We start from the raw sequence: 26,168 nt of genomic DNA, 5'->3' as shown, positions 1-26,168 counted from the left end.
CCTTTCTTGTAGTTCACCCGCAATGAGAAGAGACCAACCAAAAAAAATAAAAATACAGAAAGCTTTATTTGGTCAGAGAACACATGAGAAATTTCAAAAATATATATTTTTTACAAAAGGAAAAAGAATCTCTTTATGCTCATTATGAAGTGCATGTGAACTCGTTTAGGAACTGCAGTTGTGTCATCCCGGCTGGGAATCTCTCTCGGAATAAACCAGCAGAGCCTCTGCAACATGGCTGACGATTACACTGTAATACACAAAAACACATCAGCATAATCCTCCATAAGACTGAAGGAGAGCACAAAACATTAAGACAAGGGGCAGGAATGTGCAGTGACAGACAATTCTTTAAAAGTAATCTCAGTCTGCTCCTTCTTACCAGTCACAATACTGAGCTCTTTTACAAACTCATCTGAAGTTTCCTGCAACAGTGTTTCATGAGGAACAATTGATTGTAATTTAACGCACATTAAGCCAAGCGTGCAGGACACGACATGATACCTGAGACATGGAGCACTGAACAGAAGACCACGTGTGATCGATGCACGGATATGACCACACTAAATGAAAATACTGCAGGCGCCAGGTTGTTTTTGGCTGTGCTGCAAAACGTGAGTCATCACATTTACCATGTATTTCAGGAGTTTATTATTTAATTTTTTTTTGTGTTTTGTGTCTGATTTAATGTGGCAAATCTTAAGCAACCACATGTAAAATATTAAGAGTCAAAAGTTGATGTTGAGAAGAAACAGAAACTCAAAAACATTTTTCTACACTTGAATTAATCTAATAGATCACTGTGTAGAAGAAATGCAAAATGGATATTTACCAAAAAAGAGACTGGAGGTTAACGTCCATGGAGAAAATGAACGGGGAGAGGAACATGGCGGTAACCTGAAAGGAAAGAGCATCCAAGTTGCGTTCTGTTAAGCAGTCCTGTTTGGTATAAACGTCAGCAAAAATAAACAAAAGTAAAAATTCACCTTAGACAAAAATATCCAGACGCCGAGGTACTCGAGTGACAGTCCGCTTTTTAATCTGACTGTGGCCAACAGCAACAAAAATCCTAGCAGAGCACTGTGGAGTAAAACACACAACCTCCTTTAAGAACGACAGCCAAACCACCAACCACATGATCCCACGTGGTTACAGTGGAGATCCTAGGTTTTTTAGGGGCCCCAGGCAAAAGATAAGATGTGCATGTGCAATCCTCCCCAGTCCATACTAGCGAAATCTGTCATAGGTTTGATAGAAGGAGTATTGTTGATGCATTGTAGGGCCTTCATAGCTTTATGGTTGTCATTGCAAAATATGCCAAAAGGTAGCCACCTGGGGGCAACAAACTATTGCTTGTATCCTGATGGTGCAGTCTGGACTGTCATCTAACATGCACTCAAAGCACTCTCTATTTCAATGCACTAGTGCTGCTTCCCCTTCCAACCAAGAAGTGTGATTGTTTCACCTGGCACAGCAACCACAGTGAAACGTGTGGGACTGAAGGGACGGAAACTCCATGGCACCTGTCAGGTCACCTGTGGAAGGACGAACATTTGCAAGGTATAAGCGTACATCCCATAGTAGAGCATTTTAAACTAAAGGGTTGGGTATACCTGTTGGATGAGCAGCCAAGGCCAGCAGCAATACACTGTGATTTAAAGGCATAAAGATCAGGTATTAGTCACTGATAATACTTGGATACCTATATCATTAGAAAATTATGGCCCAGAATTTCTATTTCTTTACTAAGAATTTGTTGTGTTTTACCTACTAGAAAAGTTTTATAAGTGTTATGAGTTAAATAATTAAAAAGAATAAGACAACTGAACAGGTAACAGGATGTTGTTAGTGGGGGAATTTGGGTCCTATGAGTTGAGGGGAGGGGACTTATTTGGGATGTTGGGAATTATGGGGTGGGGGTGCTTGGTCTGGTCCACACTAATACCAGGTCCAAATATTTCACAAGATGGTCAGTGTCAGTGGATTTAATGTTGTGGCTGATTTGTATATGTGCACTTTATGGTAGAGTGTGAGTTCAACAGTTCCAGATAACTTAGAATTACTGACTCTTACCTGAACAAGTAGTTGATGCACTGCTGCTCAAGATCACTGCAACAAAATCCCAAAAAGAACTGTCTTCAGTCTCTGGTGCCCATTACAACTTAAAACTTAAAGCTGAGCAACTGCACATTAAGTCAGATTAGATTTTCTGTTACCATCGACACACATCATGTGCTTCGATTTACCTCAGGTTAGTGGACTTGTAGTGAACTTGAAACACTCTGTATGCCCCTGAAAATGAAACGACAGTCTTACATTACATTCATAGACGTTATCCATTATCTATGGTCCAAAATATATGTCACCTCACTCTCTCAGCCTCTACTGATTGTTATTGACCTTTCAATTCCCTGTGGCGTCCCTCAAGGCTCAGACCTGGGACTTCTATTTTTTTCTGTTAACTGTTTGGCATCTCTTTACATTATTAAACTTACCAACACAGAAGAGATGCCAGAAAGCCCACATGTAACCACTGTAGTCAAACTGCAAAGCAAGAAAACATAAAACCTTTTAACTATTCCTGTTGCATCGTCAATCAGAACCCAAACTATTTAATGAAGAGGAATTATTACCTGAGGGTCGTAAGAGGGAAGGTATATGGCTGAGAGCAGAATGAGGCATATACTGTAGGAGAAAAAACACATTTGGTGAAATATATTTCCTTATACAACCCTCCTCACATTGTCTTGAAACCATTATCTACTTCCAATAAGAAATCATCGATAATAGTTTTACAGCTGCGTTAGAGAGAGAGATCACATACCTGATCATTTTCAGCCTCTGCGTCTTCTGCTGATGAACACAAAAATCAAAACAAACTTTTACAAAGATGTTCAAGCTTGTATAAAACACAGCTTTAAGCTCCTGATTATTCAAGGTCAGGAAGTAGCGGATCCTTTATTGTCATGAATGAAAAGAGGATACAGAGGAACAGAACTGAACACATTCACATGCAGCGGGTGGTGAAAACACTTACCTCTCTGTGGACAACCTTGAAGATTACATAACTAACAACATGAGAGGAGTTTTGAAGAGTGAAGAACTGAGGAATGTCCTGTGCAGAAAGAGAAGACGACAGGAATGTGGCAACGACATATTTATTCAGAATTCAGCTAGTGTTCTGTTAAATTGAGATATGTTATTATATCTCTTACTATGCGCGATAAAGCCCTGGAACCAGCGTATATGTTTCCCACAAACAAGAACGAGCCTGGAAGCCAAGAAAGAGCTGCAGATCTGTAAAAAAATAAATAAATGAATAAATAAATAAAATAAACATTTCAGACAAAGACCTCCATGTGTTAGTTACATCTCAGGGCACACAGTCTGAGTGGAGTACCTGGTGATACGGCTCATTTCCACCCACCCCAGCTTCCCAGACAGCAGAAGAAGGACGGCTCCAATGAATGTCTGCCATCTGGAAACAGGCATTTTCATGGTGTTAGTGAGCATGCACAGTTTGCATTACATCAAAGGATGACACATTTAAAAATAACAAAAAAACATCTTTTAAAATGCACATTAAGTATCTCGTTTCAGCCACTCACCCTTGAAATAAAGTTGGATATGTGAATTTTAATTCGGACAGGACAAACTGCAAAAAAAGAAGAGAATGCGTAATTAAGATCACGACTTTATCATATGCAACTTGTGCGGAGCTTATCACTTGTACAATTCATAATAACAGGAGAGGCTCCATCACTTGCATCAAACCCCATTCAAAATTCTACAAATGATATATTTTCATGCTTGTTTTTAAAGCCCTTCTTTGGTATGACACGGCTCTATATTTTTTATGGTATTCAATCTTCAGGTCGGTACGCTGCACACCCTTTTTATGACTTGTTCATATCTACTTCCTGGAATTATTTCTGCCATTATATGCTGTTTAAGAGTTAGTTTCATCATGCTGCTTCGATGATTGAAGCAGAATTAGGGACAACAGTTATTGTTATGAGGCTTGTTGTCAGGCTGATGGCTGGTGATCAGGGTTGCGTTGCAATTTTTTCCTGCATTTTTAAAGGTTCTTTACACATCAGCTCAGACTGTGTCTTGCTGCCTTTCATCCTATGGGTTGGAGGTCATAAATAAAAACAGATGAAGCGACCAGAGAGTAAATAAAATTCCGGTGACACGTTTATTTAAGTAGATTTAGCCACATTGTGCCCACGTTATCTTAAAACTGGTGTAATTTCGACTCCACTGCCCTCAGCACTCACCTTATTAGTGAAATATGATAAAACGAAAACGACGCTAAAAGCGAGGCCAGAGATGTGCCTCCTCCACTGCATGTTGACCTGCAGACACGCTGCGGCAGGGACATGATTCCCACAAATGAATCTAACCCCACATTTAGTGTGCGTTTCAAACTAGAGACCAAAATTTCAAGATCGGAAACTTCCCTCACTGTCCCCCGGTGACACGTCAAGACGCTGAGAAACGGAGATCGTCTATGTGTGCGGCGAGGCGTCACGCGTCGGTTCCGCGTAGCTCCTGCAGGACAGTGGGTTGTTGAAAACAAATAATACTCCGTATCTGTATTCTAGTGTGTAGTTCACAAAGGAGTACATAAGGATGAAATAATAATAATGATGATAATAATAATAATAATAATAATAATAATAATAATAATACATAGCCTATATGAGGATTTTCTCCAGCTATTTTCTTGAACTCAATTGCAAAAATGTTTGCGTTTGTAGTTTAAAATTCTAGTAGTTCATTTGTCATTTAAAAATATATAATATAAACCTATAAGATATATAGGTTTTTAGACGGTTGTTTGCATAGGTTCAGTAATTTGTTTACATTTGGAGATCAGGATTATGATCTACTAATATACTGTCCTTCACACTAGTGCTGCAACAGTTTGTTTTATATAATCATAGATATATGTCATACATTCGGTTTCTGGTTCTGCTGAATACACACATATATGTGCACACACAAGCATGTACATTCCCAGTCAAAAGTTTGGACACTTTCTCATTCGGTTCAATCGGAAAGTGTGTCTGTTTACTGTTATATACCGTGCCTTTTATTTGCTGTCTTTGTCTATTGCCCGTAACCCAGCTGTAACCCAACGTCTGTCTGTCTGTCTGTCTGTCTGTCCGTCTGTCTGTCTGTCTGCAAGGCAACCGTATTAGTGTCGGAGTGAACCCTCCCTTCTTACTCGAGAGCCAGTCACGTGGTGTGGAGGAAGTTTCCGTGTTTACAGCTCGGCTCCAGGCACAGTGGTCGCTTCGTGTTCAGTTTCTGAAGAGGATGCCGTGCAGTCATGGCTTTTTTAAAGACGCAAGAACGAAGCAAAGAAAGGTTTGTGCCCCCCCCACCTTGCTTTGTTAACGTAGCGCTGTTTGTCCAGGCGGTGCGTGTCGTGGTCCGTCGGGTTTAGGCAGAGCGGCAGCGGGGCTGTTTTTCTGCGGGCAGTGAATGAACGTCAGGGCAGCGTCAGGCTGGGCCAGTCGGCTAAGGAGAGCTCCACTGGCAGCTGTGTGACATGTAGTCTTCTTTGTGTTAGCGGCACAGAGAGTGACTGTGAGCCGTGACATGTCTTCTATTTTAAGAACAGGATAATAATAGTAATAATAAAAGGTATTTGAAGTACTGACAATTTGGAGTGACCCCAAAGTGTTGAGATAAAGGATACAGCCCAGAGCTGTTTGTGCACTGACAGGACGTCATTTAATTGATCTGTTTATGCAGCAGCAGTCAGTGCATACAGACCATAAAGCGGCCATAACAAAGAGCAACATCCTTGTCAATGCGTCCTCATTCACCTTGCTCCAAATTTACCAGAAGACTCATCTCTTAAAAGCTTTTAAATGATCCTCCATGTAATCTAAAGGGAGGTATTGGATTTCTAGAGTGCAGTTTGACAGACCACTTGGCCGGAAGAGGAGCAGCCGAGCTCTGGACAAAGATGATGGAGTGATGATGGCGGCACACTAGTCCAATAAGTTAGTTTAATCATGTAAACTCTACACATCAGTATAAAACGGCTTCCACCATGTCCCTTTTAATACAGAAGTATTTCAGTATGATGTCAGGTAACATGTACTAGGTTACTTTCCATCAGACTAATCATAATGAAGTAGGAGCAGTGAGACAAAGGCTGAAACTGTTAGATCTATACCATAAATATGTTTTGTGAATATATACCCAAATCCTCAGAAATGTGCAGGCCAAAGAAGTTGAAGTCTGTGACCTGCTCCACCACCTCTCCATTGATGCTTAGGCCAAAAATCACTGATGATTTTTTTGCTCTTCCTCGTATTGAAGTTGGGCTGGTTGTCACTGCACCAGAACACTTGTCTCTGGACCTGCTCCCCATATGGAGCCTCATTGCCTCCACTGATCAGTCCCATGCGGGCCGTGTCTTCAGCAAATTTGGTGACGGTGTCAGTATCTCTGATCATAGATGTACAGTGTGAAGAGTGCGGGACCCAGGACACAGCCCTGCGGCACTCCGGCGTTGAGGATGTTGGTGGAGGGTGTGACGTGCTGAGGTGTCCATGATTCACCGACAGTTCTGAGGCTGCAGTTTGTACAGTTTGTTGACCAGTCGGCTGATGGAGTTCAATCTGAGCTGAGGTCAAACAAACAAGCAGCATCCAGATCCGCATGTGTGGTGGCTTTTAATGTGGAGATGGTGTCGTCTATTGATCTGTTGGACCTGTCGGCAAAGTGATGTTGGTCAAGGTCAGGTGGAATCTGGGCCTTGATATGTTGCAACACCAGTCTTTCCATACATTTCAGGATTACCAGTGTCAGGTCTACAGGCTGGTAAACCATTCAGCCCTGCGATGGAGCAGGTTTTGGGCACAGGGATTATGGTAGCAGTTTTCAGAGAGGTGGAGACTGTGGAGTACTGCAGTGATCGGTTAAAGATGTTGGTGAATCCTGCAGCAACCTGATTTGCACACGACTTCAGCACCCTCCCTGGTACTCCATCAGGTCCTGTTGCTTTCCTGGTGTCTATGCCCTGCAAGACACATAGTACCAGGTGTTGCTGAAGGGTGATTGTGTTAACAGTGTGCCCTCGGCCTGTCTGCTGTCCTCTTCAAACTTTGCAAAAAAAGGTGTTGAGTTGGTCTAGTAGTAACAAGTGCAGTCTAAAATACCAGCCATGAACTAAATCTCCTTTCATGACTGTTGTAATATTCAGTTTATGTTGAAACAGTGCCAGAGAGGTGGTGATTCAATTGTGTGATCATTTTGGAGGATGTAGTTAGTGATGCAGGTTAGACTGGATTGAATTAAACATGTTTCCATTTGTCTGTATGCCACAATACAGTTCAATAGTACTGCAAAATGAATCAACAACTCTCTTAATCTTTGTAAACAAATGCTGAATGTCACAACCTTTATGAAGAGATTCAACACAGGACTGTTAGCTGGACTGTATGAGAGGCTATAAACGCGTTTTCCAGCAGCCAAGCATCAGTAGCTACTTAGTGTGTTTTTAAAATGTGCTTATTTTTACTGCTGTAAAGGAAGTGTGTAGAGTTGACAAAGCCACAAAGTTATTCACACAGCTTTCTAGTGCAGTGGTAAGCAGAAATTTTTCACACTGGAAAAAAACTTCACTGTCTCCCCTCAAATGGCTTTAAGTACCTTATGTGTTGCTAGAACTGCAAATATAATATTAGTTATATTAGATACGTTTTTAAGTTTAATTAATTAATTTTACAGGTATGTAGTTCTGAACAAAAGATGCCATCAAGGATGTCACTCAATATAAAGAGGCTGCTGCTTGTTAAGTATAAGCTTAAATCTAACATAAAACAGAAATTGAGACTGGTGTAATAGGTGAAAGAAACAAATAACTAGTGGATTGTGATGAGCAGGAAATGGAAAAGGGGGTTATGGGTAATGTAGTCTTAAGCTTTAATAGTCTCTTAAGCTTTAATGATAAAAGCATTTTACTAATTAATTAAATGACTAAATGAAAATCACTGTCTTTTTGCATCTTGGAGAAAGGAGATGCAGACTGGACAGATAAAACCTGAGTTTCCAGCACAGATAGTGAGTGATATGATGAAGAACTACTCTGGTTTGCCTCAGAATGAATGGCAGACGGCCTGCAGTCAAACCTGAGTCAGTACAGTGTGTGACACATTAGGGTCACATTAAAGCGATTAAATCAAGACTGGACTCTGGTATTTACATTTGAAGGGTCATTCCTCCATTTCTTTCGAAGCATACCTTTTAGCAAAATTCAAATTTAATAATGGAAATGTAATAATAACTTACAGTTGTGTGTGGGGCCTGTTTACTACTTCAACATCACTGACGTAAACAAATCTTTACCTGCATCTCACACATGAAGTGCCATCCGCAGCTTTAAAACCGCTCTCATTCATTATTAAGAAATCACAACGGGGACTTTAAAACTATATAGAATCAGTGCAGCAGTATCAGTCATGTATCGGTTTTTAAAATCCATGTAATTTTGTTTGGTAAATTGATGCCTACATTGCCCATAATGCAACACAAGTTAGTTACGTCTCTTAAGACAGATTCATTCCTTAGAAAAAGGTTGGTAGAGGCTCACATAAAGTATATGACTGCCCAACTTTAATTTGTAAAGCAAACTAAATTGATCTTAATTACTGATTTAGTTGTTCAGTATTTTTTTCTTTTTTCCCCCCAGGTTTTCTCTGTTGTTGCTGGATTTGGAGGAATATTATTTTGAGCAGCACACTGCTTACCATGTTAAAAGCGGTTCAAAAAAGGAGAGGTGAGTCACAGTATTAATGCCGGTGCTTCATCCACAACTAATGACAAAAAGATCAACGCTATGAAATCACTTTTGAAGCCTGAGCACAAAGTTTGGAAGGAGATTCTTGTGTGAAAATCAGATCCATGTTTTCATTTTGCCAAAGCACTAGACTGTCCATAACCTCTCAGATAAGATGGCTGAAAACCGAAAGAAGTTCTTATCATGTTTATGGGCGCATATGTATTTAAAGCTTAAAAGCCGAGAGCAGGTTGTGCAGCTTATAAGCAGCAACTGTTCTTGTTAGGGAGGCTTGAGCAAACTAGTTTTTGTTCTCCTATCAAAGAAAAAAATACATTTCCAGTGAAGAGAAGGGATTTTTTTTCTGGTGCTATTTGTTTTCATTTTCACAGTGTGACTTTTTCTATGATGTCTCTTTTGCACCTGTAAAAGAGAGAAAATGGCTAAATTGTAGACCTTGACAGATCCTGAATCTTTTAACTGAACCTGAATTTTAAGTGAGATTTTGTAGCATAAAACACACAGTATACATTATAGTATACTATTATATCCTTAATGATTTGTGAAAATCTTAAATTAGCCTAGAAATTCCCCAAATATCTTTACAGCACAACAAAAGAGAGACACTTACTGCAGAAAAATTAGTTTCTAAAGTGACAACAGAGCTTACATAGCTTAAAAAGCTACCGAAGCTGCTAGCATGTAGCCTAATTAGCATTTCTTCTTGCTATAATTTCTTTTTTTTCCTGTCATATCTGTTTCTTTTTTGTGGACAATTATTCACTCAAGTTAATATGTTAATATTTCCTTTCATTCTATATGACCTAACTGATACAATAAAGGGAGCAAGCGGCTAACGATGCTAACAATGCCAACAAGTGTTACCATTTTTCCTTCCAGAAAAGCCCGTGGTTCATTCAAGGTTTGTTCCAGATCTGTTATATTTGATCCAGAGGATCTAGAAGAGCCAATTTTAAAGGTTTGTTTTTATGTATTATTACGTATGACATTATCACATACAATACATAACAATGATATTATTATGTAAAACTGCTAACACGCTGGCTAAAAATGTGAAAAAGTGTGTGAAGTGTGAAAACTTTGACACTCACAACCACTTGCGATATGAGAGCTAACATCACGTCCTCTGGTTGGGCAAAATGTAAACGTGGCCAACATCCTAAAATAATAATAAGCCCAGTTCTGTTTAATGTGTTTTGCGTCGTTGACACTGTGAGTTTGAATCATTTCTTGCTGTGTTTTCAGATTCCTCTGCGAGACTGTAAGAAGATTGAGTATGTGGACAAAGAGAACAACCCTTTCAATGAGTGAGCAGTTCATCTTTGGTGTAACTTGTTCAGATCACATGCTCATGTTTATTTAGATTGTCAAACTGGTTTGGTTACTTGAAGCTGGTGTGTAAATGTCTCCCATCTATTCTAACAAAACCCATTTGGAAACCAGCATCGAAAGCTGATTGTTTCTTGATATTAAGCAAAATCTTGTGACTTTGTATCTGATTTTGTTCTTTCCTCGCAGGCCCAGGCCATCAGCCATATCTATTTCATGTGGACAGGTGAGTTTACTATTTCAGTATGATTACCTTGAGACATTGATCCTCAGCGAGTGGCGTCGGTCCCTGATGACTCATACGCTGTAATAACAGTTTTATTGTCCAGATTCATCATCTTTAGTTTCTCCAGTGTGTTTCTTGTGGCAGGACCTAAGTACTAAACGCACTTTGTTTCAGATCATTCACATCAAAGAAAGCAACGTTATAGCACCTTTCAGGAACGACAGGGTAAGTCAGCTCAACAGCAGGTTTCCTCCCATGTTTACATGATACACTGGTTTATTTTTACTGTGGAAATCAGTTCACTCATTTCTGTGTGGTCATATCCACCAATCAGCCACAACATTAAAACTACTGACGGAAGACGTGAATCATAATGTTATGTCTGATTGGTGTAATTGCTGTAATTGACGACACAAAAGTCCATAACAATAATGATAATAATGAGAATTTTGTAGTACAGAGAACTCTTCCTTCATAAAGAAACATGCGTCTCTTTTTCAGGGAGCAAAGACGATCACGTTTCAACTGGAGGTTTATAGTAAAACAGAAGATGTTGTTCAGACATTGCTGCAGGTACGCTGCCGTTTCAAAATCATACTAATGATACATTTCCAGCAATGTGTATCGTGATGAAATTACCTTTTGATTGTTTAATAAGCCTAGTCTTTGAACAATCTAATCTAATAATGAGTTCAATGTGCTTTTAAACAGACTGCTGTGTGTGCAACTTATGAGTTACTGTCAGTTTCTGTATTTAAAATCTGTTAAACGTTGTAGCTGCACAGGGCGTCCTGTCTGGAAAAACTCGGAGACCACACTGCAATGGTAAGTTAACAACGATAACAACGAACTGATGTATTTTATTCCACATGATGCTCCTTCATCTAATCCATAATTCAATTCTTGTAATTGTTTGTTGTTAGTATCCATAATCGAGCTCCACCTCGTGTTTTTTTTCAGGTTGCTGCCAATCTGCAGTCACGGCTGGCGAGGTCATCGTTTGACAAAAACTGGTATGTGGACGTCAAACAAAAGTCCATTTGTCTGTTTTCTAGTGGCGCTGTTACAGTGGACCTGTCATGTGTGCGCTGTTTGTCGTTGTGCTGTGAAGCTTTGAGAGTGTTGCTGAGAAGCCTCACATGGAGTGCGCTGTGGAGATGGTCATGCCTCTGGTCTGCAATCCAGGCCACGTCTGCATTACAGATGAAAACCTCTACTTCCAGCCTCTCAATGGATATCCGGTGAGCTGACAGGGTGCTGGGCTAATCAGTGTGGGGGGGCATACTGTGATACGTGTCATCATTTTTGTAACTATTTATTTCAGGAGCACGTGATTCAAATCAAGCTGCACAAAGTCAGAAGAATCTACAAAAGGCGACACGGGCTCAGACCTCTGGTGAGCGAACATTTACCAAGATTTATATGGGTTTATATGAACAGTGGGATGGTTACATACTATATTCACGTCTCTTCACTCAGGGTCTGGAGGTGTTCTGCACAGAGAATGACTTCTGCTCAGACATATATCTGAAGTTTTACAACACAGAGGACAGAGATGAGGTCTACTACTACATCGCCTCTTCTCTGGGTGAGAAACTAACACCCAGCAGTAAATATATGTGTCTACTGTTCCTAAAATACCTTGTTCCCTAAAAACCTGATGATCAGAACATTTTGACTTCTAGTTATGGAGCGACTTTTGTTTTTACAGAGAGCTTCCGTTTGTTTCATTTATCAAGAACTGGTAGCGACTCGTCAAAACCACGATTTAAACACTTGGAAATGGTTTATAGAGAAAGAAAAGTGTTAAACACATCATTAAAGTCTTTAATATGTTTTATGTCTTAGATGTGGAGGGATTTACTGGCATTAAGTTTTTTTTTTTTTTACTGTTGTGTAAACTTTTATACATTGATCAACCACAACATTATGACCACCTTGCTAATATTGCGTAGCTTTGTCTAAGTAACATCCAACACTAATGTCAGGTCCAACAGTTTTCCAGCAGAACACTGAATTGTCACAAGATGGTCAGTGTTACTCACTTCTCCTGTCAGTGGTCATAATGTTGTGGCTTATCACTGTATATATGTATAGAGATAAAAAAATCATCTCATATCCACGTAATTAAGTGAATAAAACTACAGAGCTGTTTGTCAGCAGGGATCCACTTAGCCGTGCTGTTTCTGTGTTTGTTGCTCAGAGAACCACATGACGGAGCACACAGCAGAGAGCTACATGTTACAGTGGCAGCGCGGCCATCTGAGTAACTACCAGTACCTCCTCCACCTCAATAACCTGGCCGACCGCAGCTGTAACGACCTCTCCCAGTACCCAGTCTTCCCCTGGGTCATCGCCGACTATACCAGTGCTCAGTTAGGTGAGTTCAGCACGACTCCACAACCCTCTCTCATTATGTGTTTAACCACTGAAACCTCTTTCTCCGTCAGTTTAAAAATCCCCTCTTTGCTTCCCAGACATGACGAACGCCGCCACGTTCAGAGACCTGAGCAAACCCATTGGAGCCCTCAATAAAGAGCGGCTGGAGAGGCTGCTGGTGAGACTCTGACCCGATTGCTGATGTTTGTGGGCTGCGTCTCTAATGTGAAGCTCATGCTGTTGTTCCCTCGTTCGCAGGCTCGCTACAAAGGCATGCCTGAACCTCGCTTCATGTACGGAAGTCACTACTCATCTCCAGGATACGTCCTTTTCTACCTGGTCAGAGTCGGTGCGTCTGACACTTCAACCTCACTATTAGGCAACAGGATGTGTGGCACCACAGTAGGCAAACGTGTGTGTTTGCACTGTACATGGTTTACCAGAGCTCAACCAGACTGGTTTACACATCATGTACAAATACCGTTCAGTGTAGACTGAGGTTTGTTGGGTTCAAGGTACATAGACAGAAACCTGCAGGGAATAAATGCTGCCGCTGTCGTGTTTGTGTCTTTGAGTGTCTTTAATGAGACACTCGTTACATTAAACCCAATAATATATATAAATTCACACTTATTGTGCTTATTTATAAAGCTGCAAAATCTTAGAAGGTAGGGAACTTGTTAAGATGATAAAATCATTCGTAGGAACACTGCATTGTCAGACACTGTTTCAAACATAAAAGTAAAAGTCCTTTTTTAAATATTTTTTTTGTCCTCTCGCTCCAGCTCCAGAGCACATGCTGTGCCTCCAGAACGGCCGCTATGATCATCCAGATCGCATGTTTAACAGGTGCTTTTTTTTTTTTAATTTTTATATCACACTAGATTTTATATCGCACTAAATGTTCACGAGTGCTGTGAGAACAAATCAATACATACGACGTGTTTCAGTACTTGTTTACTGTTGTGTCTTACAGCGTAGGTGAAACCTGGAAGAACTGCTTAGAGGGGGCGACCGACTTCAAAGAGGTACACATCTTGATCTTGTTCACGTTCTCCTCAGTTAGAATGCGAGGCCTGGTTCAGCAAAGATTCGTCTTGAGTAAATTTGCTCTTAATTGTCAGTATAACCTAATAAAAGGTGTTGACACAGTGATGAGGAGGCATTAACAGTCTCTCTGTACGTATGTGATTTCTCTAGAAGAATTCAGTGTGTGTCTCTGTGTGAATACAGCTGATCCCAGAGTTTTATGGGAACGACTCCAAGTTCCTGGAAAACGGACTGAATCTGGATTTGGGCCGACGGCAGAATGGACGACTGGTTGGAGACGTTGTTCTTCCAGCGTGGGCCTCAGGTGAACTCTTGGTTTATAATTGCAAACATTTTAACCAGAAAGTTTTAATAGTGGCTGGGTTTTACTGTTTCACAGGGTCATAACATTAACTTTGTGATTAATAGTTGATGGTCTGTGGGTGGGCAACACAATAATCTAAGGAGAATTTTAGCTTTAACTATTTGTTCATAATTTTATTTTGAAGATGTGCAAACACCTGTTCCTGTTGTTATTTTATTAAAAAAGGAAAACTTAACAGCTCCTTCATGTCTGTCCCACTGAGAAATAATGGTAATATGTCCGAGCTCTTAGTTGGAGAGAATCCTTCATTCAGCTGGGTGGTAGGTTGATGATTTGCATGTACATGGAGATTTGGATGACCTCAGAGCTGTAAAACATTCTACTTTGTCCTCACTCCAGATGCCAGAGACTTCCTCCAAAAGCAGCAGGCAGCGCTGGAGAGTCAGTACGTATCAGAGCACCTCCACGAGTGGATCGACCTGGTGTTTGGCTTCAAACAGAGAGGCAGTGAAGCTGTGGCGGCTCATAACGGTAAAACAACCCCCAGGTATCTTCAGCATCCCTAACCGTGGCATCCACTCATATTTACCTCCTCTCCTTTCAGTGTTTCACCCCCTGACATACGAAGGCGGCGTCGACTGTGACAGGTATAAAAGGAAAAACTCCATCATTAGTTGCTAAATATGCATTATTTGCATAACCTTCCTCTCCATCTTTCCCTGGGAAGCATCGAGGACACGGATGAGAGAATCGCCATGCTGACGCAGATCCTGGAGTTCGGCCAGACGCCCACGCAGCTGTTCACCAGCCCTCACCCTCAGAGGATCACACCGAGGTTTCACAACATCACCCGGAGCTCCAGCATCAATTCACCCGTCAGTGAACTGTCTCCAGGTAACTGCTCTTCCTGCAAAGTGGCTGTATTTGCATGGCGGTTATGGCTTTCTAACTGCCCTGGTTGTTTTATTACGCATTTTATCTCTGTTTATTTACATCAATCACACAATCTGGTAATCACATTTCAGCCTCTACATCCCCACTAATAAACTGTCCCTGCTTGGTTTTGCAGCCTCTCCCAGTGAGGACTTTTCCTTTGAAGACCTGACTGAGGAGAGCAGGAAGTGGGCCTGGTCAAACATGGGAAGTCTGAAGTCCATTTCCAGCCACAAGATCCACAAAGAGTAAGCCAGGCGTCACGCTAGTTCACCAAACTGCTCATAAAGTTGCGCTGCTGGTCGACGCACATGAGAAGTGAAAGCTCTGGTTCAGCGACGGGGGTTGGCAGGAAGGCAGCTGCGGCAGCTTCACACTTGTGTAGAGGTTTGAAAATAGCGTTTTGGACACAGGTGCCCGCTTTACTTCCTCCTCAGTGAAAGTGTTCACTCCCCTTCCTGAACACAGTTGTTTGAGTTGCTTAGATCCCAGTTGTGTAGTGGCGCGACTGCCGCGTTAACCTAATTGCATCATTACATCCAGCGGCTTTTATCAGATGTGTACTCAGCTGTGTTATGCTTTCGAGTAACTGAGTGTTTCTGCTGAATGCGCAGAGCTGTGACGGGCATCGCTGTGACTCGAGACGGAGCTTCTATATTCTCCACATCTCAAGGTTTGGAAAGACATGTGAACTGAGACAAATACAGAAACACAAACACAAGAAAACCTGTGTAGACTAAATTTGAAGAGCGGATGGATGAAAATGTTTCATGCATGTTGTTCTCAGGAACTACAGATCAGAGTTACCTGAGACAGTGCAGTAGGTTGTGGTTGCAGCTTTCTCCCAAACAGCTTTTAATCTCACAAGTTAATAGGTAATAATTAAATATGTCCCACAACAATCTGAGCTGAGCCTCCTAACAGTTTGTGTGGCATTTTTGTCACATTCAGAGGGATTTTACAACATGGTCATTTGCATGATTTACATTTTCATATCTTGTTTCCTGTGACTTGATAAAACAACGAGCAGATGACATTTTATATCCAGAAAGTTTCAAAAGATGTCAAAATGTTCTGCGAGCTTGTGGCTTTTGTTATTCAAAGCCACGAGCCAGAAACAGCAGGGCGGAACCAACTGCAGATTGATAAAACGGTCTCACTTTTTGTTCCAGACTCAACACTCAAAATGTTTTCCAAAGAGCTGAAGGACTTCCAGAGGAGCATGTCCTTCTCTAACATGGTATGCAGATCTGTTTCTGTTTGTTGTCTCTCCCTGGACGTCTCTGTGCGGTCGTCCCCAGCTCCACCTTAACAGTAAAACGTGTCTGTTTTTCAGGCGTTGTCGTCGTGTTTGATGCTTCCAGATGCTAAAACCGTGGTGTGTTCTTCGTGGGACAACAATGTGTATGTACAGTGTTTATGTATATAAATATATATATGTAAAGTGGTTTTCAGACACTCACTCACTCACTGGCCCCACACACTCCTCCCTCCTAGTTATTTCTACAGCGTCCCGTACGGCCGGCGGCAGGACACTCTGATGGGTCACGACGACGCCGTCAGTGAAATGTGTTGGTTTGATGACCGGCTCTACACAGCATCCTGGGACTCCACTGTTAAGGTAGACATAAATAAACCAGGGTGGGTATTATTGATGCCGGCTACAGATAAGAACCAGGAGTTGTGTTTGTTTCACAGGTGTGGCAGTGTGCTCCTGACCCCTCCACATCCACTCACAGGAGGTCCCAGTTCGAGTTGCTGTCTGAGCTGGAGCATGACGCCGGGGTGAGTGAGGATGATAGCTGAAGCTACCGATGTTGCTTCATAATGGATATGAGGTTTTATATAAATAGGTTAGAAAGATGGACATTTTAATACAAGTGTGGAGTTGAGATCAATACTGTAAAGCTCCTTTTCTTCTTCTTGCGATACATCCAGGTGAACACTGTCGGTCTGAGTCCAGCGGGGACCCTGCTGGTGTCTGGCTGTAAAGATGGGACGGTCACCATCTGGGACACCAGTAGCTATGAGACGCTGCAGCAGGTCCACTGCCACACGGCCACCATCCACCACACAGCCTTCAGTCCTGGTATGTGTGAAACATGGCACGCGTAGGTGTGGTATGAGAAATAGTGCACTAAGTGCTATTGAATAATAGAAAAACTCAGAAAGTTACTGTAAATCACACACAGACGTGACTGAATTAAATAACCATAAACCACACACGCAAGATTAAAGTGCATATCTCCTTAGCAACTAATGCCACGTTAGAATAAATACACGAGATGAAACATGCATCAAAAATGGCCTTGAATTTTAAATCCAGAGCACAGTGTTCTGTTCAGCTCGTTCTTTCTGTGAGCTCTAACTCTGTGTAAAGCCATATGAATGTACGTATACTTATTTGTTTTGTTCTAAACAACGTGAGCTGAACTAATTACCTTGAAAAAAAAAAAAGAAAGATTTGAATGATCAGTGTTCCCCAGCCCTTCCAGACTAATGCAGTGACCATTTGCTTCCTCAGACAGCAGACATGTTCTCAGCGTTGGGGCCGACTCGTGCATGAAGGTTATCGACGTCCAGACTGGAATGGTGATCTCCTCTGTGACCACGGAGGAGGAGCAGAGGTAAGAGACGCTCTCCTCAGCTTTACGCTGTCTAACCCGGAGCTCTGAATGTCCTCGGAAAGCCCTCAGCTGTGTGCACCCGCTACTTCTAATGGACCTTCATTTTCTACTCTGTGCAGTGCTCTGCCTTCAGAAATAAAAGCACTTTATTAGTTATGATCAGAAACCACTGAGCTGCTGCTGTTCAGATGGACTTCTGCTGTGAGGGGGTTTTATTCCCGACAAATCCACAACATTTTATTTGACTGTCTGAGTCGGAGCTCTGCACTAATCCCAACCTTTAATGAGAACACAGTTCACTCTACTTGTTGGCCTGTAAGTCAAAGGATTTAGCAGCATGTGTGTGTGCAGGTGTTTCTGCTGGGACGGCAGCTCGGTGCTGTGTGGAGGACAGTCCGGAGACCTCGTTCTGTGGGACCTGATCAGCAACACGGTTATCAAGAGGATCCCTGCACACTCAGGTAGAGCCAACATTTACTCAACCTTTACTCAACGCTGATTACCACAGGACACAGAGTCTACTGTAATTTATCCATCTTTAAGTTATTTAAATGTATCAGGTACCAGTTACTGCTGCCTAACTAGCATTTAGCAGCAACAATTAGCTTGTTTTTTCTCAGTTTACCTACTGCAAGTAAAAACTAGTTACCAGTATTAAAGTAGATCATTTTTATTGCAAGAAAGAAAAGGGGAAAATGGGTAAATCAGCGGCATTTGAGGCTCTAACACCAGCTAGCTCTAACTAGCTGTAAGAATTTATTTAAATATTAGTTTTTACACAAAAAAGGACAAATTCTTGCATAATAATGTTAATAGACAAAGGAATAACCAAATATGTAGTTACTGTAGAAGATACTGGTTTTGCAGATCAACCTCACCTCCTGTGTGGTCTCTGGTGTAACTCTCCACTTGTCTTCATTTTCTGGTATCACAGGTTGTCAGTGCATTTTATTCATGCATCATCTTTTCATATTTCCCCACCAGATCCACTCCACGTTGTCAGTAGAAGCAGCAAATCTTTTTCAGTGGCACGTTTTAGAGCCAAGATATTACTTTAAGAGAAAATGTTCCCTTTAAACATTAATGGAATGATGAAAATACAAGAAACATTTTTTAAATTCAATATATATATAGATATATATACTGCACTGTACTGTTATTATTGTTGTAAAGTTATTTCTGTTTGTGCAGGTGCTGTCACAGCCATGTGGATGAATGAGCTGTGCACCGCCGTGATCACAGGTGGAGAGGACAGACAGATGATCTTCTGGAAGGTTCAGACTTAAAGGACTTGTCTCTGCCCTAAGGAGACGTACACTTTTACTGGACTACACCGGCCAAGTGTCCTGTTGACTACCTGACGTTTAAAAGAGACTTGCTGTCAACACACTATAAACATTTAGAACCTCAGAGCAGTTGAGTTTGGGAATGACAGGCAAACATCTCTCCATCCAAAAAGTCTCCATCCTGTAAGTCATCACTGCTGTCTGCAATTCAAGACAAAATGTCCCGAGCGCCTTATTTTTAATTTGTGTTTTTAGCCTGTGTATACGTGTGCTTTAATTATTATTTGTTACGTGTCCTGGAAGTGTCTGGGATTAACCCCAGCTTTTTACTACTAGTGATCAGGTTTCTATAGCTTTATGTGCTTTTTATTCTTTGAAACGGGCTTTCAGTCTCTCACAGCTTCAAGCTGCTCAGGTGTTATTACAAATCATGGGTACGTCTAAGACCTGCTCTGTCCGTTTATTTTTCATTCCTAGAAACGGCTCAAACAAGTTAATTTGACTGACCTAGGACATCGTGTCTGTAAGAGCTGAGAGCAGGTGGACATATAGTAACTACAAAGGTGAAGCATTTAAAAAAACTAATAATATTTAGTTTATGAGATGATAAAGTGATGAAAGTGTTCCCTTGTCAAATTTTGAGATCAAAGAAAAAAAACAAAGAATAAAAAACACCATGAATGAAGAAGAATCAGAGCATGTGTACCCAGCCTGGAGGGTTAGCAGGACCCACCACTCGCAGGAGGAGCAGAGTCTGGCAGCAGACTAAGGGGACCTGGGTGGTCTGATCCTGGCTTATGGAAGCTGGCTCTGGAACCCAAATGCTTGACAGAGGTTGGACCCTCTTCCACGACGTTTTTCTTTGCTTGCGGCAAGCTCTCTTCCTGTATGTTGGGGTTGTCCTGGGTGGACGGATGGGTGGTTAGGTGTGGGAGGAGTTTGGCGAGGCTATGGAGGAAAAGGTTCCAGCAAACTGTCTAGCACCTCAGGGGCGGCAGGCGGCAGCTCGCCCACACTGTTTTCCTTCCTTGCTGACTATATGGTTAAAACTAATCCGTTTATCCTAATGTCACACAGTAGGTGGCGCTCTTTAGATCAATGGAAAATAATGCTGCTCATGTTAACATTCAAGTTTATTCAAATAACATCCAAAAGCAAACCAAAGAGAGAATAAAACATATATTATGAGTGAGTAATTAGGCTGAGGACTGGTTCAGTTATACATTTAGTTTTATATAAAAAACGATGCACAATTTACAAACTTCAAACATGAGCCTCTGACATGGCTACTGGCACTGATCAGGTTAGATCTGTCTCGAAGGAATCTCCAAAGGTTTAGAGGGATATCAGTTTCTATTCTGGTCATAGTGTTTTTCTTCTCTTGTGGTTTTGTTGCCTGAAGAATGGACTAAAATCCAGTGGCCCATAAATAGAATATAGAAAATGATGCTCAGAAACATCACTCGTCCCGTCTTACTGCTGCTCTGCTGCACTTTTCTGTGGACACAAGACAAAAAGAGAAACACTGTAAACGTCCACTAATCGCTATAACTGTTCCTAAACAACCAAATCAAACTCCTTGTAGAGACGTGTAGAGACGTCACCTTGAGCTGTTCGAGGAGCCCTCCTTTACGGAAATTGCCAAAGGCTCTGAGGAACTTGGGCGTGGGTGGTTTTGGTCCAAACAGAGTCATGCCTTTCTTCTTGTCCTCGTCGGGTTTAGCACCTGCAGGACCTTTGGCTTTGACCAGTTTCCTTTAACAAGAACACAGACACGCACTCGTTAAAAATATCAGTAAAATCAGTAAAACCTAAAAATTAAACTACCAGTAAAATTTAAAACTGAAGCACTCACCTGCCCTTCCTGGCCAACACTTTCTGAGACTCTGGGTAGTGGACCAGGATGTCAAACAGGTCCTTCTTCTCCAGGACAGAGAGGTTAGCGAAGCCGTGTGCTTTCACGTTAGCTGTGCGTCGGTTTCCTCCGTCTTTAGCGGATTGTAGTAAACTGTGGTGGAGTACAAAAACAAACAAATCATGTTGAACAATAATGAAGGTGTTTGACTGGTGGTAATATTCTGGTAGACGTTTATCTGTCAATACTAAAGAATAACAGAGTAGGTTGTTGGGTGCCAGTACTGTAAGGTAGAAATTGTGGCATTTCAGCCTAGGGATCTGTTTCTAACATTTTAAACAATCTTGGAAAAACAAATGTCAGTTCTTTTTGCCAGTTCATTAGGTACAAGACTGAAAATAAATGCACTAACCCTTATCTCTATGAAAGTATCAAATTATCAGTGAACTAATAATTCAAATTACTATGAGAACTCCTTTTGTGTTGCACTGACACGTGTTTCTATTATTTTGACAACCCCATTTTAATCAGCGGACTAGGCTAAATAACAAAGCAGAGAAAAATCAACTAAGATTTGGTGTGTTTGCTTTCACTGGTGAACCTAATCTTTTGGCAAGTTAGTGCATATTAACCTTACATATACAGCACCTGACCACATGTGTGCCAAACTGACCTGATTTCTCCAAACACACATCCAGCCTTCAGGGTGACAAACACAATGCTGTTGTCAGGTCCTCCCACCACCTGCACCGCTCCACTCTTGATGATGTACATCTCTTTGCCGATGTCTCCCTAGAGAGATTTAAAGGGATTCGCTATTTGGATTTTGCAGCGAAGGAGGATAAACTTTCGTGTTAATCATACGATGAAAACACTAACTTACCTTCTTCACAACAAAGTCTCCAGGCAGGTAGATGATGGACTTGAGCCTCAGTAACATGTCCACTAACATCTGCTGGTCACAGCCCTGAAAGAGTTTGAACAGTGATAAGATGGATGTGTGTGACTTAAGAGCTTCCTGGTTTTAGTAGTAGTAAAAGATTACAGTCAATTAGAAAGTGGCATTAAATTATTAATATATAAATCTTTCTAGAGTGCTGTCAGAATAGCCCCCAGTGTTTATGTGAATGTGGCATCTTAACGTGGACGCAGTGAGAACATTAGTTTCAGCTCGTGGTTTAGTTTCCCAACAGAACTTTGCTCTTGTTGCTGATTCCTGGTTGAGGGGATGCACACACCCACGCTGCCTCACCTGAAACAGTGCAATCTTCTGGAAGGTTCCCAGGTTGATGTCCACTGCGATGGCCGTCTTCATCACCAGAGGCAACTTGTCCAGCAGTTCAGACTCGTCTGGATAAAGTGTTCAAAGGTTTTCTCAGATGAGGCTTTTTCCAGTCAGTTATGTAAACTTTGTACTCGCTGACTAAAGCTGTAAAGCTTGTTTGATTGCCACAATAATGTAGCCTTTTAAACCTGAGGAGATTCATCTATCGTCTGGCTTTCAGTAGCGTTAATATCGTGCCTCACCCAGCATGCCCTGAGCGGCCCAGGTGTAGTTGTACCAGGTCCGGACTCTGTTCTGGACCAGCTTGGGGATGGTGTAGGTGTTCATGTATTCAACACAGCCGTCCATTGAGGCCCGAAAATAAGTCTGACCTGCTGTAGCCGCTCCAATGACGTCTCTCATCTCAGAGGGAGAAAGAAAAAAAAAAACGGTTTTAATAGCAATGAAAAGACGACTGGAGCTATGAATAAAATTGAACACAACTCTCCTCCTACCTGTCCGATCAAACTGGAGAACACGAAGACTCCAATGAAAAAGTTCGCCATCTGGAAGCTGATCTCAAAGGTGGTCACAGGTTCTGGGAGACCCCCGATGTTGATGAGGCTGCGGACTGCGTAGTAGTAACAGCGCAGGTACCTGCGGTACACAAGCATTCAGCACCAAGGACAGAGGCTCAAAGCGTTTGAGAAAGGAGAGATCAGCTACAGACTCTGCAGACTTTGCTTCCTAAAGGGCAACAACACAAATGTGAGAAGTACTTACGCTGTGCCGTTTCCGCTGTACACCCATGTGGTTTTTCCAAGACCCTGTGATACTGAGGCAACGTAGTAAATGCAGGCGTTGAGATGGAGCATGTAAAGCAGGTAGCCTGTGGTGCGGGCAACTCTACACAGAGATAGAAGAAGACAAGACTGGATGATGGAGAAGAGCTCTATGGATGATTTGCAACTATTTCACACAAAGTTGGAGTAGAGAGAATCACACCAATCAGCCACAACATTAAAACCACTGACAGGTGAAGTAAATCACATTGACCATCGTGTGACAACAAAATGTTCTGCTGGCTTAACTTATCCATGGTATTCAGGTTATTTAATCGTCTCTTTGTTCCAGAAGCTTTTACCTCCAGATGTAAGCTTTGGCCATGATGCTCTCCAGTCGATCACTGAACTCGAAGAAGGACTCAACCTGGAATACAAAGAGTTCATACAATTCTTGAGTAAGTGAAGAGGAAAACTTAATCAATCAAGTCTATTCAAGGGATCTTTACTGTCTGTTTTCTCCATTCACTATTATTAAATATGATGTCCTGCAGACGTACCCTGATGAAGCGGTTGAGTCGGTAAATGGAGGAGAAGTCAAAGTGCAGGCAGAGAAGGTCGAAGGGGAGGATGCTGATTATGTCCGTCTACAAAGAGACAATACGATCTCAATCTGTTTGCACTACTGAGAGGGTTTTGTTGAGTAAATGTACAGAGTTCCTTCCGCCGCTGGACACATAATGAAACTCTCACCTTGAATCGCTGTGACTTCCGATAGTGTACCTTGGTCATGGCTCTGTCTTTCTGCAGGCGACAGAGGGAAGAGAGTTCATTATGGGCCGGAATAAAATGTGCACTGAATCCCGCCTGCGTGACTTACAATAATGTCTCCGGCTTTGACAAACTGGAGCCGAGGCTGCCAGATGATGATGTCGATAACGTTCACAAGGTCACTGAGGATGTCGCAGAATATCCAGCACGGGTTTGCGTACACATTGTGGAACGGGAAGGCCAGCCGGGCAGAGCAGAACCAGACGTTGTAGTTGTACGCCACCGCTACAAAGGTCAGCCACGCGATATATCGACGATCTGGAGAGAGACAGAGAGAGGGGCGTCAGAGTGACATGGAGCATTTAAAGCATTCGGTCTCGTCTGTAACGTCTCCACCGTGGACCCACCTGTGAAAGGATCGATAGTCATTCCCAAAAGTTCGTCCATCTTCACCTCGATGGGGTGGAAGAGGACGTCGAAGCAGGAGCAGCTGATATCCGGGAGGATCTTGGCTTTTTTCCTGGCCTCCTCCGCCTGCCTCTCCTCCTCCGCCTTCTTCTCAGCCTCCAGTCTTTTCTCCTCGTCCTTTTTCTTCTTCTCTTCGGCCTTTTTGGCTGCTTCTTCTGCCTTCTTTTTGTCTGCCTCCTCTTTCGCAATCCGCTCCTCTTCCTTCAGCTTGAGGTAGTCCTCCTTCTTCAGAATAGGAGCTGAGCAGGTAAAGAGAGAGGGGGGTGGCTTTAGTGGCCCTGCTGGTGTTTGATCCCGGACGCATTATACCTGGTTTATCATACTTACTGACAGGAGGGGTGATTTCTGGAGATGTGGCGTATGGGTCTATTACCTTCTCTCTGAGAATCTCTGTGCGCTCTTTTAGTCTGCTGGCCAACATTCGAAGGGTGTCGTCCGTGTAGCGGAAGTAGACGACAGGTGGTGGAGGAGGAGGAGGCGCTTCTTCACTAAAAATCATGAATAGAAAGCAAAAGAAATTACATTGAATTCAAGAGTGAAGAGACCTAAATAACATCTACATTGGGTAATGCTTTCAGGTGTTCATTCAAGGAGATGCACAACCTGACTAAGCAGGGTTGCAGACTGCCTAGTTTGTTTGTTTTTCTTACATTTACAGCACCCCCTAGTGGAGTATGTCCAACACATTTAGTCAAAAGGCTAAAATATCTGTCACAAATGTGTCAAAGTTGATGAATTTCACGTAAACTGGACCTTGTCTGGCAAAGTTTTATCCACATTTGACATTTTTAGCTATTGCAGCTATTAAACACTAAAGTTATTTCTCATTAATTTGTACTGAATCTGAAATGCATGCAATAATTATTGACAAGGAGACTTTTGACACAAACTGGATTTTGTGATTCTACCATTATTATTATTGTTATTATCATATTTATTTCACACAGGTTACACAAAACTCTAATTAGTTTTGAAATCAGCTGCAGCTTGCATGTGAACGCTGCCTCTGATCAGTCTGTCACAAATACCACTAACTAAGCTCCTAATCTCCTTTGCTGCTTTAGAAGTCACATGCTGGAAGTCACATCAACACAAGATGTCCACACACTGTGTCTTACTGCACAGAGGCAGAGACAGGCAGGGTGATGGTGAGGCTGACTTAGTTCACTGATGAGAGATTAGAAGAGGGGGTGGGAAGATATCCCACAGGTCAGATTTATTTATATTAATTGTGTATTTGTAGCAGCTTGAGTTTATTTAGTCTTAACAGGCTCATTTTTTTTTGCAATTTCACCACAAAAATGAGGCTATTTATGTCATTTCTTTTAAGCCACTACAGAAAACATGTTGTGTTATTAATATTTGTTTAATTTACCAAAATTTCAACAGCCTCCAGTTCTCCTTCATATAGAAACACTAAACACATCACTATGGAGACCTTAACTTTCCTTAACTGAGACTTAAAGAGTTTGTCTCTAAATTGATGCAGCCACCATCAGACGTCCTCCTGTAACTGCTGCTCATCTGTCACCTGATCTTCAGAGAAGTTAATCCTTCAGATGATCATTTGCATAATTCGTTCCCAGACTTTTGACAAACAGCAAGTCAAACCAAAAAGCATCATAGAAAAATAAAAGTCTCAGCTTGTGTTCTGTAATGTCCATCTACATTTATCCGACCGCGACCTATGCTTCAGTCTGCAGGGCTGCTGGTGGCTGGAGTCTATCAGTCTCATATTGTACTGGGTGAGGTGTGAGATCTAAACACTACATGATGGAGTCTTACCCTTCAGCCCCCTCTGGATTGGCAGGAGCTGCACCAGCAGCTGGAGCTGGAGCAGCTGGAGCAGCAGCTGGAGCAGCAGCTGGAGCTGGAGCTGGAGCTGGAGCTGGAGCTGGAGCTGGAGCTTGGAGAAAATGAGAGCAGCCTTGTTTAGTGTTTTTCTAATGACTGAACATGGGTGATCCTTCCCAAGACACGAAAACACACCAAAAAAGTCTTAAATCTCTGATCAGTTTAACATTACTATGAAAGTTATACCACCTCCATTCACTTCTTGTGGAATTTACT

At 41.9% G+C, this 26,168-nt stretch overlaps 3 protein-coding genes across 4 annotated transcripts; 1 reads left to right on the top strand and 2 right to left on the bottom strand.

Annotated features, from left to right (window-relative positions):
* Positions 1–47: 47 nt before the first annotated feature.
* Positions 48–5,361, bottom strand: LOC124995699 (transmembrane protein 241). Of its 2 annotated transcripts, none has more exons than XM_047568311.1 (16): positions 5,234–5,361; positions 4,281–4,554; positions 3,609–3,655; positions 3,401–3,478; positions 3,216–3,297; positions 3,038–3,115; positions 2,825–2,850; positions 2,634–2,685; positions 2,496–2,544; positions 2,247–2,292; positions 2,074–2,109; positions 1,614–1,648; positions 1,466–1,535; positions 987–1,080; positions 833–897; positions 48–250 (listed from the first exon to the last, which is right to left on the bottom strand). In XM_047568311.1, the coding sequence occupies exons 2-16, from the start codon at positions 4,350–4,352 to the stop codon at positions 184–186; spliced, it is 897 nt and encodes a 298-aa protein (XP_047424267.1). In that variant the 5' UTR covers positions 4,353–4,554; positions 5,234–5,361; the 3' UTR covers positions 48–183. The 2 variants fall into 2 exon arrangements, with proteins under 2 accessions (XP_047424267.1, XP_047424266.1); XM_047568310.1 differs by having other exon boundaries at positions 2,825–2,853; positions 5,234–5,358.
* nsmaf (neutral sphingomyelinase (N-SMase) activation associated factor) lies at positions 5,244–19,643 on the top strand. Its single transcript, XM_047568307.1, has 31 exons — positions 5,244–5,376; positions 8,717–8,803; positions 9,704–9,782; positions 10,070–10,131; positions 10,343–10,379; positions 10,554–10,604; positions 10,881–10,952; positions 11,157–11,204; positions 11,340–11,392; positions 11,491–11,620; positions 11,704–11,775; positions 11,859–11,967; positions 12,583–12,759; positions 12,857–12,936; positions 13,017–13,107; positions 13,544–13,607; positions 13,735–13,786; positions 13,992–14,112; positions 14,512–14,643; positions 14,717–14,759; positions 14,840–15,006; positions 15,182–15,293; positions 15,660–15,718; positions 16,218–16,285; positions 16,382–16,449; positions 16,543–16,666; positions 16,744–16,830; positions 16,984–17,134; positions 17,570–17,672; positions 18,024–18,133; positions 18,864–19,643. Exons 1-31 carry the CDS (start codon positions 5,339–5,341, stop codon positions 18,956–18,958), a joined length of 2,742 nt encoding a protein of 913 aa, XP_047424263.1. The 5' UTR covers positions 5,244–5,338; the 3' UTR covers positions 18,959–19,643.
* cngb3.1 (cyclic nucleotide gated channel subunit beta 3, tandem duplicate 1) lies at positions 19,207–24,930 on the bottom strand. The gene is made up of 15 exons (XM_047568309.1): positions 24,426–24,930; positions 24,038–24,337; positions 23,740–23,948; positions 23,613–23,663; positions 23,420–23,506; positions 23,222–23,286; positions 22,861–22,983; positions 22,593–22,734; positions 22,341–22,500; positions 22,066–22,163; positions 21,697–21,780; positions 21,487–21,605; positions 20,814–20,966; positions 20,563–20,713; positions 19,207–20,455 (listed from the first exon to the last, which is right to left on the bottom strand). Exons 1-15 carry the CDS (start codon positions 24,595–24,597, stop codon positions 20,432–20,434), a joined length of 1,938 nt encoding a protein of 645 aa, XP_047424265.1. The 5' UTR covers positions 24,598–24,930; the 3' UTR covers positions 19,207–20,431.
* Between the last annotated feature and the right edge of the window lie 1,238 nt (positions 24,931–26,168).

This window comes from Mugil cephalus, chromosome 18 (assembly GCF_022458985.1).
Source record: "Mugil cephalus isolate CIBA_MC_2020 chromosome 18, CIBA_Mcephalus_1.1, whole genome shotgun sequence".
NCBI classification, from domain to species: domain Eukaryota; kingdom Metazoa; phylum Chordata; class Actinopteri; order Mugiliformes; family Mugilidae; genus Mugil; species Mugil cephalus.
This window is presented reverse-complemented; position numbering and strand designations above follow the sequence as displayed.

What these genes read in the sequence shown, in the direction of transcription:
- cngb3.1 (XM_047568309.1), bottom strand. Translation starts at nt 24,597, where the DNA reads ATGATTTTTAGTGAAGAAGCGCCTCCTCCTCCTCCACCACCTGTCGTC. An exon ending in GGCCGCTCAGGGCATGCTGG is followed by an intron (nt 22,164 to 22,340) that starts GTGAGGCACGAT and finishes CACTTTATCCAG; the next exon opens with ACGAGTCTGAACTGCTGGAC. An exon ending in GTGTTGGCCAGGAAGGGCAG is followed by an intron (nt 20,714 to 20,813) that starts GTGAGTGCTTCA and finishes TTCTTGTTAAAG; the next exon opens with GAAACTGGTCAAAGCCAAAG.
- LOC124995699 (XM_047568310.1), bottom strand. Translation starts at nt 4,352, where the DNA reads ATGCAGTGGAGGAGGCACATCTCTGGCCTCGCTTTTAGCGTCGTTTTC. An exon ending in GAAATGAGCCGTATCACCAG is followed by an intron (nt 3,298 to 3,400) that starts GTACTCCACTCA and finishes ATTTTTTTACAG; the next exon opens with ATCTGCAGCTCTTTCTTGGC. An exon ending in CTTGGCTGCTCATCCAACAG is followed by an intron (nt 1,536 to 1,613) that starts GTATACCCAACC and finishes GTCCTTCCACAG; the next exon opens with GTGACCTGACAGGTGCCATG.
- nsmaf (XM_047568307.1), top strand. Translation starts at nt 5,339, where the DNA reads ATGGCTTTTTTAAAGACGCAAGAACGAAGCAAAGAAAG. An exon ending in AGCGGTTCAAAAAAGGAGAG is followed by an intron (nt 8,804 to 9,703) that starts GTGAGTCACAGT and finishes TTTTCCTTCCAG; the next exon opens with AAAAGCCCGTGGTTCATTCA. An exon ending in CTACATCGCCTCTTCTCTGG is followed by an intron (nt 11,968 to 12,582) that starts GTGAGAAACTAA and finishes TTTGTTGCTCAG; the next exon opens with AGAACCACATGACGGAGCAC.